Source organism: Bemisia tabaci, chromosome 6 (genome assembly GCF_918797505.1).
Source record: "Bemisia tabaci chromosome 6, PGI_BMITA_v3".
In the NCBI taxonomy this organism is placed as follows: domain Eukaryota; kingdom Metazoa; phylum Arthropoda; class Insecta; order Hemiptera; family Aleyrodidae; genus Bemisia; species Bemisia tabaci.
The window spans coordinates 10587170-10604995 of NC_092798.1; the positions used below are offsets into that span (position 1 = coordinate 10587170).

A 17826-nucleotide genomic window follows, 5' to 3' on the forward strand; every position below is an offset into this window, starting at 1 on the left:
ACTTTTATTAAAAACAGGAATTGGAGTTATCTCCCATGATTGAAAGTAACCTCGTAGCTGAACTGTGACTCTGGTGGCAGTTGAAATCTCGCTAGGGGTTGTTCCCAGTGGAGTGGCATGTACAGGTTTTGATCATTTCGTTGTTGCATTGGATGGCAATGCTGCTGGCTGTCGGTACGGCTCATATCGAGACGGACAATGTCCACACTGATTGGATTGAGATTGATCAAAAAAGAGATGACGACTTTTGGTAACGTGCAACCCCCGGTGGGTTTCATCCTGTGTGTATGGTATGTACCCGGCGCACAGTGGATCGAGACAATAGGAGAGGTCGGACAAAGTTTGGAAACTTTAAACGCTTATAACTCTGTTTATACGAAACTTTGAGGTTCTAAAAGTGGTTCCATTGGTTTCCTCGTAAATTTTCTTCATTGAGCACCCCTCAAAGTTCAAATTGTGACAAAATTAACATCAAAATTTGCAGTTTTGGTAAACAATTTCATGTCCGACCTCTCCAACTGACTCGATCCACTGTGCGGCGCCTCTACCATGTAGTCCGTACGTGACACCCGAGGGGATCCCTTACACAAAAAGAAGTCGCCCAACCAGAGCATAAACCTAGGAAACAAAGGAGGACTTCTGCGTTATTTTTTTTTTTTTTTAAATCTCGGCAGATAAGTTGCCCTACGCTTTGCCAACGCCACAACCAAAACTGATAAGCCAAAGCGGTGGAAACCAGAGGCCCGGCATCGAAACGCTCGAGTGTGCGGCACGCATACGCCCCTCGCCTCAAAATCAGCATTTCTCGCCCCGAGTCAAAGCTCATCCCAACGTTGCCAAATTCTCAGACGAAACGAGAGTCTTGTTTGGGAAAAAGGTCGAGTTTGGGTAGGGGAGGCAGGGGGGCTTGCTTCCCCTAGAATTGAAAATAGTATCAGACCCCTCCCCCCCCCAGATTCTGAGCATAACTGACGGTGACCCTCGCTCATCTCCTCGCGCTTATCTCGTAAAGATTTTTAATTATTTTTTTTATCGGGCAGCTACGACTCGAGGTCTGGGAAACATACACCACCTAAAAAAGTGTGTTTTCTAACGGACAAGATGGCGCGAAATCCACCACTCACTCTGGGCTAAAACGCCACGGAAACTCCCGAGTGGATTTCCCTGATCACCATAGTGACAGTAAAGTTGCTCATGCTACTTGGCAGCGGTGTTAACGAAGGACAGTATCTATAAAACTCGGCGGAAGTAACGGCAATGCACGGTGAAATCCAAACGGCATGACGTCATTTGAATTACATAAATGGGTAACCTTACCTTGTTCGCAGAAGCTGAACGCGCCTAGGCACATTCAGAAACCCTCGTGCTCTTAATTAGTCTTTTAGTTCCTTTGTAAGAGGTCTTAATGTCCTCTCGTCAGGCAGAGAATCAACACATCGCAGCGGACGCCATTGAAGGTTTCCCAGTGACTCTTCGTCGGGGGCGAATCCACTACTATGGGTTTTAACCCGCGTGGTTCTTTTGTACAGTGCGCAAAATAGCGGCTTTTCTGCGACCGCAGTCATGTTCCGGAACTTTTGCAAGCGGCTCAAAACCAGCACGATGAAGAACGTTTTTCATCTCTTCATTTTGCTACTATCTATCACCAGAGCTTGGTTTTCGGATTCTTTCAAACTTTTCCTCCTAAACAAAATGTTGTAAAAGCTTAAAAAGCCTCGAAGCTTCAGTATAATAAATCTTGCCATTCCTCTTGTTTTAAGACCAATTTTTCGAACTTTGTTTCAGGAAAAGTTACGGATCCATGGCCTGTAATTGTATGGCTACACCCAGGTGACTTTAGAGTCGGCGCAGCTAACTTTTGGGATGGTTCCGCTCTTGCAGTGAAGCAGAAGGTATGGATTCAATCAAAACTGGACGTATACTCTGCCTTTATAACCTAATACTGTAGTGGGTTGGGGTCAGTAGCCAATGACGGTGGGCGGGATATTTGACTGACAAGCTGGTTTATTCTATAGCCGTCGCTGGGAGTAGGCCAAAAGGGCACTCTACTCACAACTACCACTCTCCTTGGGGCGATCTTGTTGCCTACACCAGTCAGATTTAGAGCTCTGACAACTCGAGTTAATTGAAGGGACCTTACCACCCATAGGGATCGACGATGCAGAATAGATGATCAGACCAACAGACAAATAGATGATTTTATTCGCTACTAAAACAACAAACTCAACAACTCAACACTCTAAACTCAACAACTCAACGACTAGCAAATAAGGGGGGGGGAGGGTTCTCAACAAGGCGAGGGTCGCACTGGGTTTGGGGCTGGGCGCAGGAAAAAAAATGGTCTTTATTCGAACGCCCCTTATACTCAGGGTACGTAGACCAGTCCTCGTCCGTTCTCGTTACCCCGAGATATAATTCAGACATGGGTTCCATCAGGATCGAAGAAAAAAAGAAAACGAAGCGTAGACACTTAACACTTGCAGAGATCGGACAAATCTGGGTAACTAAATTTCATATGTAAAATCTCCCTAATCTTTCGATTCCTCAGTTCCTCCAACGCTGAAAATTGAGATTTTTCATAAATACTCTTCGATTGTAGCGTCATGTGTTGGTTAGACACGGCGGCTAAAAGAAGGGCTAAGGCTCCCTCTGCTAGGCGCCGCTATTGATGTCCCGAAGGCATCAACGGATAATCGTAGGGTTAGAGCACTTGATCAAGGAAGGTGATCCCACCTAAAATAATGTAGAAACCGGACTAGTACGGTACAACAATTAGTATTGTGTTTTCCTTTTTCAACATTTGTACGAACCGTACAAATCGGTACTCGACAAAAGATCAAAGTAGATAAGAGGAAGGGGGGGGGGCGAAACTCAGGAGCGGCGCAAAAAGTTATCGGACCCTTGCCTGATCATGCAGTTGCCGATGACGCGAACACGCAAGCGAGAGCTTTATTACATTAAAATTGGTAAAAAAAAAAAGTAAAGAGTATTGTCCTCAAAAAGAAGGAGGTATCCTAAGCCAAAAACACTTCTTCAATCTTATAACATTCTTACAAAATGGTGGGAAAAATTTCATACCAGAAGGAAATTTTTGAAAATTAATATGAATTATCAAATAACAAAATATGTAAAAAAGTTGGAATTTAAAATGAGCTTGAAATGAAACTTTTACTGATAAACTTAATATGAGGTATTATTAATTAATGTAAGAACCGAAATTAAATGAAATAAATAAATTAATTATCATCAGTTATTGTATTGATATTTACATGTGAAGAGTTCGGAATTTCTTCCAGAGGATTTAACAAAAATGCCGCAACACATGACAGTATAAAGAAGTAGAGTATCACCACTTTCATGTTTGGTATTCGAAGACCGGCAGCGTTTCTCACTCTTGTCAGTCACTGATGAGACGTCTGCAGATTGTAAAATAAACTGCGTTGTTGGCATTTTCCCCGTATTTTTGCTGTAAAAATGAGGAGAAAAAATAAAAAAAAAAACCCTTTGAGAAAAAACACTTGAGGGAAAAAACTAGATTGGGGGGAGGGTATCGGAATCGATTTTTTCTTATGACTTGCTCAAAACCCGGCGCATTTATTTAGTTGTTTTCAGTCCGTCTTAAACTCAATCGACCCGCTTACCGCGGCATGGTCAAGCGTAACAAATCCTCCTAAGGTGACAGGAGCCATCTCTACTTTTTGGGAATGTGTAGTTCAATCAGGACTGATGGCAGAGACTAGCCCTCTGTATCATTCTCGCTTTGTTTGTCCAAAGACGTCTTAAAATCACCGACATTTGCCTCCATGACTTGATCCTGCTGCCTCAGAAGGTCCAGATCGTATTTTATGGAGACTGTGTGTCTCTTGTGGAGACTTATGATATAATAGTTTATGTAACTTTGAGGTTACTTCTAGAGATATGTAAGCTAACTAAAGCTATTGGACTCATATTTCAACTATAGATAATTTTAACTTATAACGCTCGCTGCGGGTAGGGCCAAAAGGGCACTCTACTCCCAACTACCACTCTCCTTTGGGGCGATCTTTTGCCTCCACCACCGTGGATTGATGGATGAGCTCCACGGGACTCGTATTAGTAGATATGGGAGTTCTTACCACCTACAAAGGTCGACGACTCAGGATAGATGAAAGGACTAAGATACGATGGATGGACTACTAAAATGGATGATTTTATTTGACGAACAACAGACTCAACAGACTCTACAACTCTACAACTCTACAACTCAGCGACTCTAACTCAACAAAAAAGGGGGGGGGGGGTTTCTCGACAAGGCGAGGGTCGCACTGGGTTTTGGGCTCGACGCAGTGAGGAGCAGCTTGGGTGACACCTCGGAGACTACTCCAGGCTGTGTGTGTTATGGAGGCTGTTTTGTGGAGACTGTGTATGTATCCGATGAGTAATACAGCGGCTTGTCTAGCTTAGTAAAGAGAATATTATGCATAGTATATTATACTGTTGTTATTGATGTGCGACATGTCACTGCGGGTCCAGCCGGTCCATTAAGCGTCTGAGGCATGCTGGGCAGTGGACATTGGCTGGGGGTGGTTGTCCGTGGCCCGCATAATAGAGCAGGAAATTGGCTAATAATTTTAATTTTTTTTTTTTTTGTGTGGTGTGGACGGCATAGCCGACCCACCGCAATATTACACCACGAACAGGATATAACGAATAAAGAGGTGAGGAAATAGAGGGCAAAATCCGTGAACAGCGATGAGATAAAATCTGGTTTTCATGCAAGCCTTTTCTGTTGCCAGGTGATCGTCGTGACGCTCGGTTTTCGACTGGGGATCTTCGGGTTCCTAACGACTCTGGATAACGAAATTCCAGGGAACAACGGCCTGCTGGATCAGGTAGCGGCCCTGGATTGGGTCCAGAGGAACATCCAGCTCTTCGGGGGTGCGCCCTCCAAAGTCCTGCTGGCGGGCCATGGAGCCGGCGGCATCAGCGTGGGACTGCACCTTGTGTCACCGCTTTCCGCAGGAAAGTTCTCACATGCCATCGCAATGTCTGGCAGCGCCCTTGCTCCGCACGCTTTACAGAGGAAGAAGGTCCAGGCCAACCTCATCGACAGCCTCGCTGTCGAGCTCGGATGCCACCGCACGCCCACCTCAGATCTCCGTAGTTGCTTGCAACAAATTGACACAAGGTTTATTTAACATTTTTATTTTAACATTACATAATGTTGCGGGGAGGTCAGGAAAATGACACGGACCACATATAATTCTCGTATAACATATAATAATCACAATAAAATCTTACATAAACAAAACACTCTGAAAACTGACAATTCTAAAACTTGACTGGCCTCTCACGGGGGGACTGACCGGACCATCCGGGAATCTATTCCTCGTGACTGATCTCGCCCATGCGATTACCGAATCTTTTTATGTCAACATGTGTGCACTTCCGCTACACTGAAGCTTCACGTTTAGACATAAACAAGCGCCAACTGCCGACGGACCTATCTCTATCGCTGGCCCTGGAAATCCGCGATTTCTCACGAAAAGCCATGACGCGAAGCACGCCTCATCTATGGAGCCGAATGTGGGGAACTTATTAAGTCTGTAAAGACTTAAGCGTTCCCACAACAATAACTACTCCAAATTATATTGTTACATCTGTATCATTTACATGTATTAATAATTGAAACCAGGATTAATCTTAAATGAACGTTAAGAAAATTTTTCAAAACTTGCATGCAACCTTATATTCATGAAACTGGCTATTGGCTACAAAAATGCTTTCCACCCGTGTAAGAATATGTCCATCCGTAGTAATGTGGCAGACCAAGGGTTAAAGGGTGTCGATCCACAGTCTCGAGACGAGATGACTTGCTTGCTGAGGGGGGGGGGGGGGGGGGCGTAGCGAGCTCACATCCTTAAGTCATATAGCACGTTCCTACACCAAAGTTACTACTCAACTCTGTAGCAATCTGTTTCGTTGCAGATTCCTGATGGAAAAGGTAGACAACGTGGACGCCTGGGGTCCGATCCTGGACCAGCCTTTTGTGAATGAGTCGGGACGATTCTTCCTGGCTGAGCTTCCAGTTGATTCCTTCCAAAGCGGGCGCTTTGCTAAGGTGCCCTTCCTGACCGGCTACGTTAAAATGGAGGACGCTTGGGAGTTCTTCGACTCGACCGAGAACCGCATTACCCAGGAGCAGTATGAAGCTAACATAATGAAGTTCGCCCAGGAAACGGAGATCGAACTCATGGAGGAGGAAGAAGAAAAAATGGATGAGGACTACTCCGGCAATTGCACTGTCAACACGCAGCTCCTTGTCGACTCCATCTCCTTCTACTATTCCCCCCACCCACCTATCGTGGACGATACCGTCCGCCTCCAACAGTACCTTACACTAAGTGCCGAGAGGAAATATGGAGCGGGAGCTTTTCGGCAGGCCTATTTCATGTGCCCTCATGGTCCCACTTATGTTTACAGGTAATATTCATGTAAAATTACATGCTTAATAAATAAAAATGTAGATGAAAGAATGGTCGTGGAACATAAGTGTGGAAAAAAAATTTATCTTCGAGTACGCTATGCCGATTTATTAAGGCGTTCAGGTGGATATACGGTATTCACGCTTTTGACGAAGGGTCGAGATGGATCCGGTTTGAAATAGAGGATGAGGGATTCTTTGGATTTCTAGTTTATTTTATTTATTTATTTATCTATTTATTTATCTATCCATTTATTTTTTTTTGAGTAGGTTCCGACTTTTTATTTAGCAAACGAAGATGTCAAAACATGTCCGTTTGATAAAAATGTAAGCACCTGAAGAAACTAGGGCGGGGCACATTAAAATGTAGCATATACAAAAATAATAACTGCTTGAATTAAGGCGTCTAAACTTAGAGAACAGGATAGAAAATCGAACAAAAATTTCTCACCAATCGTAGTTTTTGTCTATCCTTTTCCCCGAGATTGGGTTAACCGGTAATGTAACTCTTCCATATTTTTTGACAACATTGGAAAAGTTCGAAGTTTTGCAACACTCAAGTTGCAGCACCCTTCTGAGAAGAGACCGTTTTTCAATTGGTAGCAAACTCCATCTATAAGGGAGGGGACCCCTTTTCAAACAGAAGCAAACTCTGGTTGATGAAGGCTATTTCCATTTAAATCTTCCGTCACATTCATACGGCGCAACGATACAACTATTTGAACTCTCCGGAATGCGTGAGGTATCCACCGCATTTGAAGACGTTTTCAAAACAGCCAAGTTCCGTTATCGGAATAATCGTTTTGCATAGTTCATATTCTTTTGTTTCCATTTCTAACCACTTGTTTCATTATAATCCTCGTAGAGAACCACCCATTTGCTAAATACAATTCTAGCTGAAGCGCACTTAAGCGCATTCATGACCACAAAAATGTTAACGGAAATCGAAAAGGCCAGCGTGCATGGAGGCTATTTCAATTGTAATCTTCCGTTGTATTTCTAAGGCGCAATGATACAACTATTTGAACTCTCCGGAATGCGTGAGGTATCACGCCGCATTTGAAGGCGTTTTCAAATCAGCCAAGTTCCGATACCCGGATTATCGTTTTGCATAGTTCATATTCTTTTGTGAACACTTGCCAATTCCTTCCAAATTCCGTGCCACTTGTTTATTTTTAATCCTCGTAGAAAAACCACCCATTCGTAAAAACAATTCTAGCTGAAACGAACTTCAGCTATGCATTCACCACTGCAAAAATTTCAGAGGAAATCGACAAGCCCAGCGGCATGGAGGCTATTTCCGTTTACATCTTCCGTCACATTCTTACGGCGCAATGATACAACTATTTGAACTCTCCGGAATGCGTGAGGTATCACGCCGCATTTGAAGGCGTTTTCAAAACAGCCAAGTTCCGTTATCGGAATAATCGTTTTGCATAGTTCATATTATTTTGTTTCCATTTCTGACCCTTTGTTTAATTATAATCCTTCTATAAAAATCACCCATTTGCTAAATACAATTCTAGCTGAAGCGCACTTAAGCGCATTCATGACTACAAAAATGTTACCGGTAATCGACAAGCCCAGCGTGCATGGAGGTTATCTCCATTTAAATTGTCTCATTTTTAATTGTGATGTTGTGGGGAGGATAAAATGATCTGTAACACGTAACTCGAAATGGTAGAGCTGCTATAATCTATGGTGATCGGTACAATCGGAAAGTACAGAGCGCTATAACTAGGTAGATACACTAGACTCGCTGCCTTCTTCTTCCGTCGACGAGAAGTCGGATGCCTCGGTGCTTGGTGCTACTTCTACGACCTCGATCGACTCTAGGCTGGGAAGACTTTCTGAAGAACTGGACATTTTCCTTGGTGAGCGTTGGTAGGCGGTCTTGGAGATGTTGCAGGTCTGCCAGTTGCTGAAGGTGCTTCATCGTTTCGGTCGCAGCGTTTTTATATCGGATTTTTCTTTGACCCTCGGAGTTTATGTTTTGTCAAACTTTGAGTTTGTTGTTCGTTTTTTTTTTCCTTTAGCCAACATGACTTGAGGTTGGTAATACCGTGCGCCCGGTCGGCCCCGCGGTCTCGGCTGACTTGGTATGACGTCATCCGAACTCCTACGGCTCGCCGGCGATGGTCGGCCGATGACCGTGCTGAAGCCAAATTGGAGAGAGAGCATCAATACAGTTTTCCGGGATTTGCGCCATGTAAATGCGCCGACCCGGTGATTTACACAGAAGCAAAATGTTTCTTGGTCTTAGATTATATCCAATTGGATCGCCTGGCGGATCCTCCCCTTTTGGGGTTCCGCTTCCGCTTGCCCGAGGGTGGTACTTTTTCAGTCGTTCGCCGTCGATCTCTTCCGTGACGTCTCCCCATCGAACTTCGAACGCGCCTGATACAACTATACATTGCGCGTTGTATCATTGCGCCGATACTTCGGCGCAATGATACAACTATTTGAACTCTCCGGAATGCGTGAGGTATCACGCCGCATTTGAAGGCGTTTTCAAAACAGCCAAGTTCCGATACCCGCATTATCGTTTTGCATAGTTCATGTTCTTTTATTATATTCCGCGCCACTTGTTTATTTTTTATCCTCGTAGAAAAACCACCCATTTGTAAATACAATTCTAGCTGAAGCGCACTTCAGCTTTGCATTCACCACTGCAAAAATTTCAGAGGAAATCGGCAAGCCCAGCGTGCATGGAGGCTATTTCCATTTAAATCTTCCGTCACATTCTTATGGCGCAATGATGATATGGCGCAAACAATTCGCAAGTATTTTGTGCTGAATGTAGGAAAAAAAAACATCATTATTCCGCAGAAATTGATGGAAAAACTCTTTATGGAAGCTTCAAAATGCGTCCGATTAGTCGTATAAATCCTAAAATTTCTCGGGGTTTGCCCCTCGGACCCCCCTCCCCTCCGTGCTTGGGGCCCGGACCTTAAAACTGGTACCAGGGCCCGAGATGGGATGTGGCGGGCCTGCTGGTACGTCCCCAAATCGGTAACCTGCTCCTATGCATCCATTTTCTCGTCACAATAATAACTGGACCATTTCTGTTGCCATAGGTTTGACTACAAGCTAAAAACGAACGGGATAATGGACCTGCCGGACTGGCTGGAGGTGCCGCACATGTTCGAGCTCATCTTCGTCTGGGGCATGCCGTACTGGTCGTCACTACCCTCGGCGACCGTCTGGAACGCAGCCGACAAGCGGACGGCCGACGTGATCATGGCCATGTGGACCAGTTTCCTCCGCACCTCGAACCCCATCCAAAGCTCGCTGAACATCAAGTGGGACAAGTTCACCGCCGAGAACCCGGCAGTCATCCTCCTGGATCGAAACTTCGACATGAACGACGGCAGCCTTCTCAACTACAAGTCCTTCGAATTCTGGAACGAGTACTATCCCCGCGTCACTGAGGCCGCCAAGATCTGCTGCAACTTGACCGCCACAGCTGCGAGGACACGCTACGATTTCTTTGCCACCGTCATTGTGATTGGAGCCAATTTGAGGTTTTTCCACTGACCGGGTAAGATTTTTAGTCAGAAATGACCTACCACATGACGGGTAATATTGTAATAGACCCGGGATGGTAAAATGGGTGCAAGATCCCTAACCCTGAGCTTGTCTGACTTGGGGGCGCAGCGAAGCTCTAATCAGGGGGAAATAATCAACAGCACGTCTCCGTAGGGATCACTCTTTTATTCCCTCTACGCGAACTAACAAAATACAGATATGCATACGAACCTTATGACTACGGAAATGCTCATCACACAACAACTAGGCTGGCCTATCTCCGAGTGCTTAGGGCATCGGACCTCGGCGAATGCCTTTACTCCACAACGCGTAGCCGACTGCCCAGAGTCAAAGCTGAAGCCGGCCGAACTTAACTCCGGCCCTGAAAAGCCGGCCATGAGGCATCACTCGCCGCAATCCAGAACACAAAACACTCGGTACAAAGGACACACGCAATGGGTCACTAAACCTTGTTTATTTTATTGAATATTCTGTAAGTACTATGTGAGTAGATAAAGTGGTGATTTTTCCGCATTTTTATGGAGCCGAAATCGCGGAGAAAACCGCTTTTGAAAAATCTAAAAATTGCAAGACATTTCAAACGCAGCCGAATGGCGGGAAGCTGACGGTGTTGATGTACTGCGGTAGTCATATCGCAGTCTTCTCTCATTTTCCTCTGATGTTTGTTAAAATAAAACGTATTACAATGTGGAATTGTTGCTTCTTTATTACAGCTAACATATGAATGAGATTCGAGTTTTAAATTCAAAAGATATAGTTTCGACTTTATTATTGTTCTCATATACAAAGAGCAGATAGAGATTGGACTGACGTCGTGGAAACCCGTGCCCGCTTCTGATTGGTGCCGGATGACATCATTCGGCGCGGCGCGAAACCGGGGCGTTTTAAATTTGCGTATAAGTTGAGCGATTTGAACTGCGCATTTCTCAGTTGTTGAGTTAATTATTCGCGTTTGTAATGTGCGCATCGTGTTCTATGCGTCATTTTCCTTCAGAAAACTATATTCGCAAGTCAAAATTCGTTCATGGTTTAGTGACCCATTTCCCCGGAAATTGCGTGTGATCCATTTCAATATTGTAATAGGTAGACCAGGGGATAAAAAGGTTGAATGGTCCCCTGGTCTCCCGAACTGCCTTGCTTGGGGGGCGCAGCGTAGCTCGATGGTAAAAGGTATGAAAAGGACCGCCACGAGACGTATATATCCAGAACTCTTTACTACTCTACAAAAACTCTACCACAAACTTTACACTGGCGGCCCAGACTCCTTATCACTATAAAACGCTTAAAAAAACACAACTTAATGGGACCTAAGGGCACTGGACCTCGGTGATGCTCAGTTGCCAAACACTTAGCCAACTGCCCAGAGCCAGAGCTTCAGCCTGCCGAGCTTAACTCCAGCTCTGAAAAGCTGGCTATGAGACGGCACGCTCGCCTAAACTTCAGTCCGGAAAAACGCGGCCGCTGACGCATAAACAATGCCAAGACGGCATCGAACGCTCACTCAAAGGACACACGATTTTTCGGAAATTGTGCCGTCCTATTGCATGATCTGTCCTTTGGAAAACAAAAAAAAAGAAGGAAAAAATATGAACCTCTGGGTCTCAGCGAAAACAGTCGTGAGAATCCACCCCCCCCCCCTTTTTCTCAGCTAAAATTCAAAGCACAAAACAAAACAAAAAAAATGACAAGACGACCCTTTAGAACTTTACAAATTGACCTAACCCCATTTGGTTAACCTGTTGAATTGGGGAGATTTTTAAATAAATAAATCTTTAGATACAATAAAATGATCTAACTCAAATTAAATTATCCAAATAGCGTTGGTGTGGAACTCGTGTTTTTGTCTACTAAGAGGTTTAGTCATAATATCAGCAATCATTTTTCCTGTTTCCACATGTTTTATAACAAATCTTTTTTCTTTGAGTTTTTGTCTTATGAAATGATGACGTATGTCAATATGTTTAGTGCGCTTGTGGAACACCGGATTCTCTGCTAGGTCTTTGGCTCCACGGTTATCAGTAAAAAGCGTTACATCTAGTTTCGTCAATAAAATTATATCAATATGTTTTTCATCAAAGATCTCGGCATAAAGATTTTTCAAGTAACAACCTTCTTTCGCTGCTTCGCTTAACGCATAGTATTCGCAGTAAACCTCGCAATCCAAGCCCCTAGTGGTAAAAAATCTGCGCCGCTTACAAATTACACCACACAATTATTGTCATTCCGGTTCTCTATTTTCTCCTCTCTCGGTCATCCCGTCGAAGACAGTGTCCCGAGCGACCGCCTCCTTTATCGTCCGGGTGTAGTTGCCAGTTCTCCAGTCTTGGTATCTCTCCGTCATTTCCGCCATCGTTGTTAAAAACCGCGACAACAAGATCCCGGCAAGCGCCTTCAAACTCATGCGATACTATGCCGGTTACATCCACGCTCCGTCCTCGCGATGGAAGGAGCAGCATGCCACTGCACAGGCTCCACTGCCGCGATAGTCCGTCTATATATGCGAATATACAGGGTATATGCGTATATGTATCTGTACATAAATACTTTGAAGCCTTTTGATTCGGTGAAAAAAAAAATTGGTATTGGAGGAGATAAAAATATGGACCTTCTGGTCAAAGTAGGAAAAAGTAGAGAGGATTAAATGTGATAAATTTATGCAACACTGATCTGAAAACATACAAACAAACAAAAAAAAAATCGTCAATAGTGCACCCTTGCCCGGAGGGCCGGCCCCGGCTCCAATCTGAATCCCTTCTTTTTGCAGATCCAGTACACTCGTACGGCCGAACTGACCGCTTTGCAGGCCAACCTCAGGTGTCCCCAGGCTTGCCGCAGGCTGTAAGCTGGCAGGTACCACTCCAAATCCCAATCCACAATGATTTTTTGGGACGGCCCCATTTGTGATGTTGTGAGCCCAAGGTAATTTTCGGACGAATAATTTCTCGACTGATAGATGCAAATTGTTGTAACTCTTACCTTTTGAGATTCTTCCACCAGCAACTTTTCTGAGGCTTCTGTCCTGAGGATTTTGACTCTTTCCTCTCGAATTGAGTGAATGAATTGGTGCTTGCAGATTCAACCCATCCTTTGACTCCTCAGGGCTGTTCAACATATGAGTCCCGTTTCTAATACCTGGACAAGCACTCACTACTGATGTAGGCGCATTGTCCTTAAAAAACTCACTTTGAATGCAAAAAGAAGACTCCAACTCTACATCTAAATCATAATGTTGTGGGGGGGGGAGGGGATCGCGCGCAAATGAAGAACACAATGAATATATGAACAATGAACAATGAATATGTATATCTCTAATTTCTCAAGCTACACTCACAGGGGCCGACCGGATCATCTGGGAATCTTTTCCTCGAGACTGATCTATCTCTATAACTAATACACACACTCACGGGGGCTGACCGGACCATCTGGGAATCTATTCCTCGAGACTGATGTCGCCCATGTGATCACCGAATCTTTTTATGTCAAAACGTGTGCACTTCCGCGACACTGAAGCTTCACGTTTAGACATAAACAAGCGCTAACTTCCGACGGACCTATCTCTATCGCTGGCCATGGAAATCCGTGAATTCTCACGAAAAGCCATGACGCAAAGCACGCCTCATCTATGGAGCCGAATGCGGGAAACTTAAGCCTGTAAAGACTTAAGCGTTCCCACAACATCCCCTCTCGCTACCGAAAACAAAATAAATGACACAACTCCACTCTCTCAACTTAACTCAGGTCTAGATGAGACGCCCTTTAGCGACAGAAACAAATACATCAGGTATAAGCTTTCCGAGGACCACCTGGTCGAAATCAGTCCTTCCTAAAAGATCTCTTTCTCTCTCTACTTTTTTCTCACTTTTTCTTTTCTTACAATTTTCTAATTTACAAAAAAAAACTTCCTAAAAAACTTTTGAAGTGCAAAGTGCATCAAGTGCATCAGTCAAAGTTTCCTCGAAGGCCACTCGCACGGTGCTAGCCGTATTAATTACACAATAGTACAATTCCCCCTTGTCCTTCTCTCTTTTCTATTCTTTTAGAACAAATAAAAATAACCAATCTTACAACAAATTACAAGAAAATTTACAAATTTACAAAAACAATTCTAAAAAAAACTTGATATGCTGCCGTGAACGATTCCTGTTCCTCGGGAATAATCATCCAGCCGTCCCTCCTCGTGTAGCCGCCTGCTTGCATCGTCCGAGAGTCCCTCCAGAAGTTGTACCGATCTCCGTCCACAGTGCCCAAATTGGGGATGCCTCCTTCGAGCTAAACCGTAGCGATGTCCTGCAAAGGATCCCTGGTGGTGCCATGCAGCCAGACGTTTTGCCATGAGTTCCGCTGGTGGTGCCATGCGAAGAGCCAAGCGAGTAGCGATCCATTCGAGCTACGCTCCCCTGCCCCAACGGTGCCAAAAGTTAGATTCCCATAGGCAGACGCGTTGATCAGTAGATGGCGCCAGACTGCTACAAGTTGCGCGACATAGCGTGATGTTGTGCGAGCCGTGATGAGCCGTCCGCAAGGTAACTTTATATCAGGGTGCACGGTGCCAGATGGTCGGGGCAAGCCGTCAGTGCTCGTAGTCGTAGCGACGTGAAAACTACATCATGAGGCGCAGGTGCCCTGAAAACTCGATGACTTGGGTGCCGACGGTTGTAGATCGTACTTCCTCCTTTGAGACTCCCCCGAATGCTGCTACCTCAACGCCGCGTCCAAGGGATGATTAAGCCGTTGGAACAAAAACCGCCCGGGCACATGGAACAAAATAAAACTTATATTAATTAGAAAAAAAAACAATAAATGAATTAAAATTAATAAATCTTCTCTCTTCTTTTCCATTCTTTCTCTTATTCCTTTTATTATTATTAATATTATTTTTATATGTTTTCTTTTTAATTAAGTCTAATCTTTTAAGGAAAAAAACCATTAACGTGAAAACAAAATCAGACTCAGTGCTGCCAAAAAAAAGTTCTAGATAAATCCAAAAATTACTACATAAAATAAAAAAAATCAAAACGAGACAGTACCAAAATTAAATGTACAAAGAAAAACAATATATTTAATAATAATATTTAATTTTGTGAGTATTAAACTTCAGTAAACTATGGGCGAGGGTGGAAAAAATCCGGTTTCAACATTATAACCTCGATCTAATTTCCTCTCCGAAGCCGGCAAATAATAAGAATTACAACAAAAAAACATGAACCCGTGGGATAGGCAAAAAAAACTATTTAACAAGCAAAAAAAAAACTTTAAATTATGAAAATTATGTAATCAAACAATCTCTTTGAACCCAGTGGATGTTGACTAAAAGCAACTAAAAATCGAGAGCTGAACAATTCTTTCCAACTGGTGAAATTAATCCTGTTACACTCTAAAATATTTGCCACATCTAACCACCCCATAAAAGGGTGAGGGGGATCGATTCACTCGACGCCATCCACCACCGAACACCCGGCGCCTCCACCATGTTGTGGGGGGGATCGCGCACAAATGAAGAACACAATGAATATATGAACAATGAACAATGAATATGTATATCTCTAATTTCTCAAGCTACACTCACAGGGGCCGACCGGATCATCTGGGAATCTTTTCCTCGAGACTGATCTATCTCTATAACTAATACACACACTCACGGGGGCTGACCGGACCATCTGGGAATCTATTCCTCGAGACTGATGTCGCCCATGTGATCACCGAATCTTTTTATGTCAAAACGTGTGCACTTCCGCGACACTGAAGCTTCACGTTTAGACATAAACAAGCGCTAACTTCCGACGGACCTATCTCTATCGCTGGCCATGGAAATCCGTGAATTCTCACGAAAAGCCATGACGCAAAGCACGCCTCATCTATGGAGCCGAATGCGGGAAACTTAAGCCTGTAAAGACTTAAGCGTTCCCACAACAATAAAAATTAGTAAAATTATTATCAACAGCTGGAGCAACACTTGCTGTTACTGCATGAACAACGTCCGCCGCTCCCAGGGGCGAACCGTCTGCATTCTTTAAACTTTTTTTTATCATTTACGTCTATCTCCGTGGAACTCACAAAATTTGCCGTCGCAACACAGACGTCCGCGCTTGTATCGAATTGCAGAGTTGCTTCATGACCATTACAATAACCTTCCACTGATAATCTGTTAACCTTTTTAATTTCTTGATGGTCTATTTTATTAATAGACTGTAACTCATTATCATCTACAACGCAACCTACAACATCACCATAATATTCGTCAATAATTTCTTTAATCATGTTGGCTAACTTATACCTACTTGATAAGCAAGGTACTAAGGAAATAAGAAAATGGTAAAAGGAAGATAAATTTTAAGCTTTTTTTTTTATTAATGACTAAGAAAAAAAAGATTTTAAGCTAATAGTGAATATCGGGCCGCAGGGCGGGCCCCGGTTCCAGTTTGACGCCGAGTCTAGCGCACACTATCGTGACCCGTAAGGCCTCAATGACCGCTCTCACTGCTTCCTTGCCATGATTCCATGCCGGTCTCAAACTAGCGCTTGGGAGTACCAATTCTTTGTTCCAGTCTACCGTGATCGTTGAATCCGGATTCCGATGGCCTTGCCGCTCTAGGGTGGGCTGCTCGTTGAAGCTGTGACGCCGGCGGGGCTGGAGAAAACGAGGGCTGCTGTTTGATGCTTCTGCCGATGAGAAATCAGACTCCTCGGTACTGCTCGGTACGACGGTTATGACTTCGATTTCTTCGAGGCTTGGTAGACTTTCCGCTGAACTCCATGACTCCATTCTCTGGGTGCTGAGGGCTTGGTAGGTGGTTTGTTGGTCCGGCAGATGCTGAAGGTGCCTCATCGTTTCGCTCGCAGCGTTTTATATCGGAACATTTCTTCGACCTTCGGAATTAATGTTTGCGAAATTCAGCAGGTCCCAATTTACAACTCGTTTCACGAATGTGTACACCGCAACGCTTATTAAGACGCACAACATTAATGAGAAAATTCCATATTGCACAGCATCATGGTCCACGACACTGTCTGATTTATTCCCCGCGGCTACAATCACGGTTTCACTGTTAACATGTTTAACTTCTTTGGAGAACCACTTCCCCATACTGTTCGTATCGCGCCAAAAGGTCTCCCAGGAAGGCATAAAATACGATAGTAAAGTTAAAACGCGCACTTGAATGTTCTTTTCCGAAGACGTTCGTAGATTCGGAGCACGGTCGCCATATAATGGCTGCTCTACACACACAAATGATAAACTCAACTTGTGATATCGAACAACAACTTTATTCAGAATTGAGGCAGGTTTTATACATCAACAGTGACCACGACTTAAGGTCAGGCTAGGCGAGTGTTTACCAACGCGTGCATCATCTAAAAAGTAGGAAGGTAAATACGGCGGTAAACAAACGAAAAGCATTGAACTCAAGGCGTGTCTCACACGAAGCGTAAGCAGGCACTACAATCATGATCACAATATCAGCTGAACGAGCTTGGAGCAATATTATTAACATAACGTTGTCACAATTGTAATAGACCGGGGATAAAATGGGTCAATGGTCCCCACACGAACCGCCTTGCTTGGGGGGCGTAGCGTAGCTCGAGGATGGAAGAAAAGGGGAAACAAGGACGTATCAGGGTGTATATTGTTGTGGGGGAATGCTGGCACAAATGAAGAACACAACCAAATATGGAAATAGCACAATGAATATATATATATCTAAATCTCTATATAAATCTCTATATGAATAGCAACACTCACAGGGGCCGACCGGATCTAGCTCTAGAATCTTTCCTAGATGACTGATCTCGCCCACGTGGATATCACATCCTTTTAT

The 17826-nt window shown here is 44.0% G+C and overlaps 1 protein-coding gene across 6 annotated transcripts in view; it reads left to right on the forward strand.

Annotated features, from left to right (window-relative positions):
- LOC109038667 (fatty acyl-CoA hydrolase precursor, medium chain) overlaps window positions 1-17826 on the forward strand; it is a 135131-nt gene that overhangs the window by 80198 nt on the left and 37107 nt on the right. For 3 of the 6 annotated variants that reach the window (XM_072301875.1, XM_072301877.1, XM_019053812.2), the window contains 4 exons: window positions 1786-1892; window positions 4776-5167; window positions 5968-6462; window positions 9541-12686. In XM_072301875.1, coding sequence (XP_072157976.1) covers window positions 1786-1892; window positions 4776-5167; window positions 5968-6462; window positions 9541-10000 — 1454 coding nt within the window. In that variant the 3' untranslated portion in view covers window positions 10001-12686. Of the gene's footprint in view, window positions 1-1785; window positions 1893-4775; window positions 5168-5967; window positions 6463-9540; window positions 12687-17826 lie in introns of those variants that run through there. The other 3 variants (XM_072301878.1, XM_072301876.1, XR_011900100.1) reach the window with 2 other exon arrangements.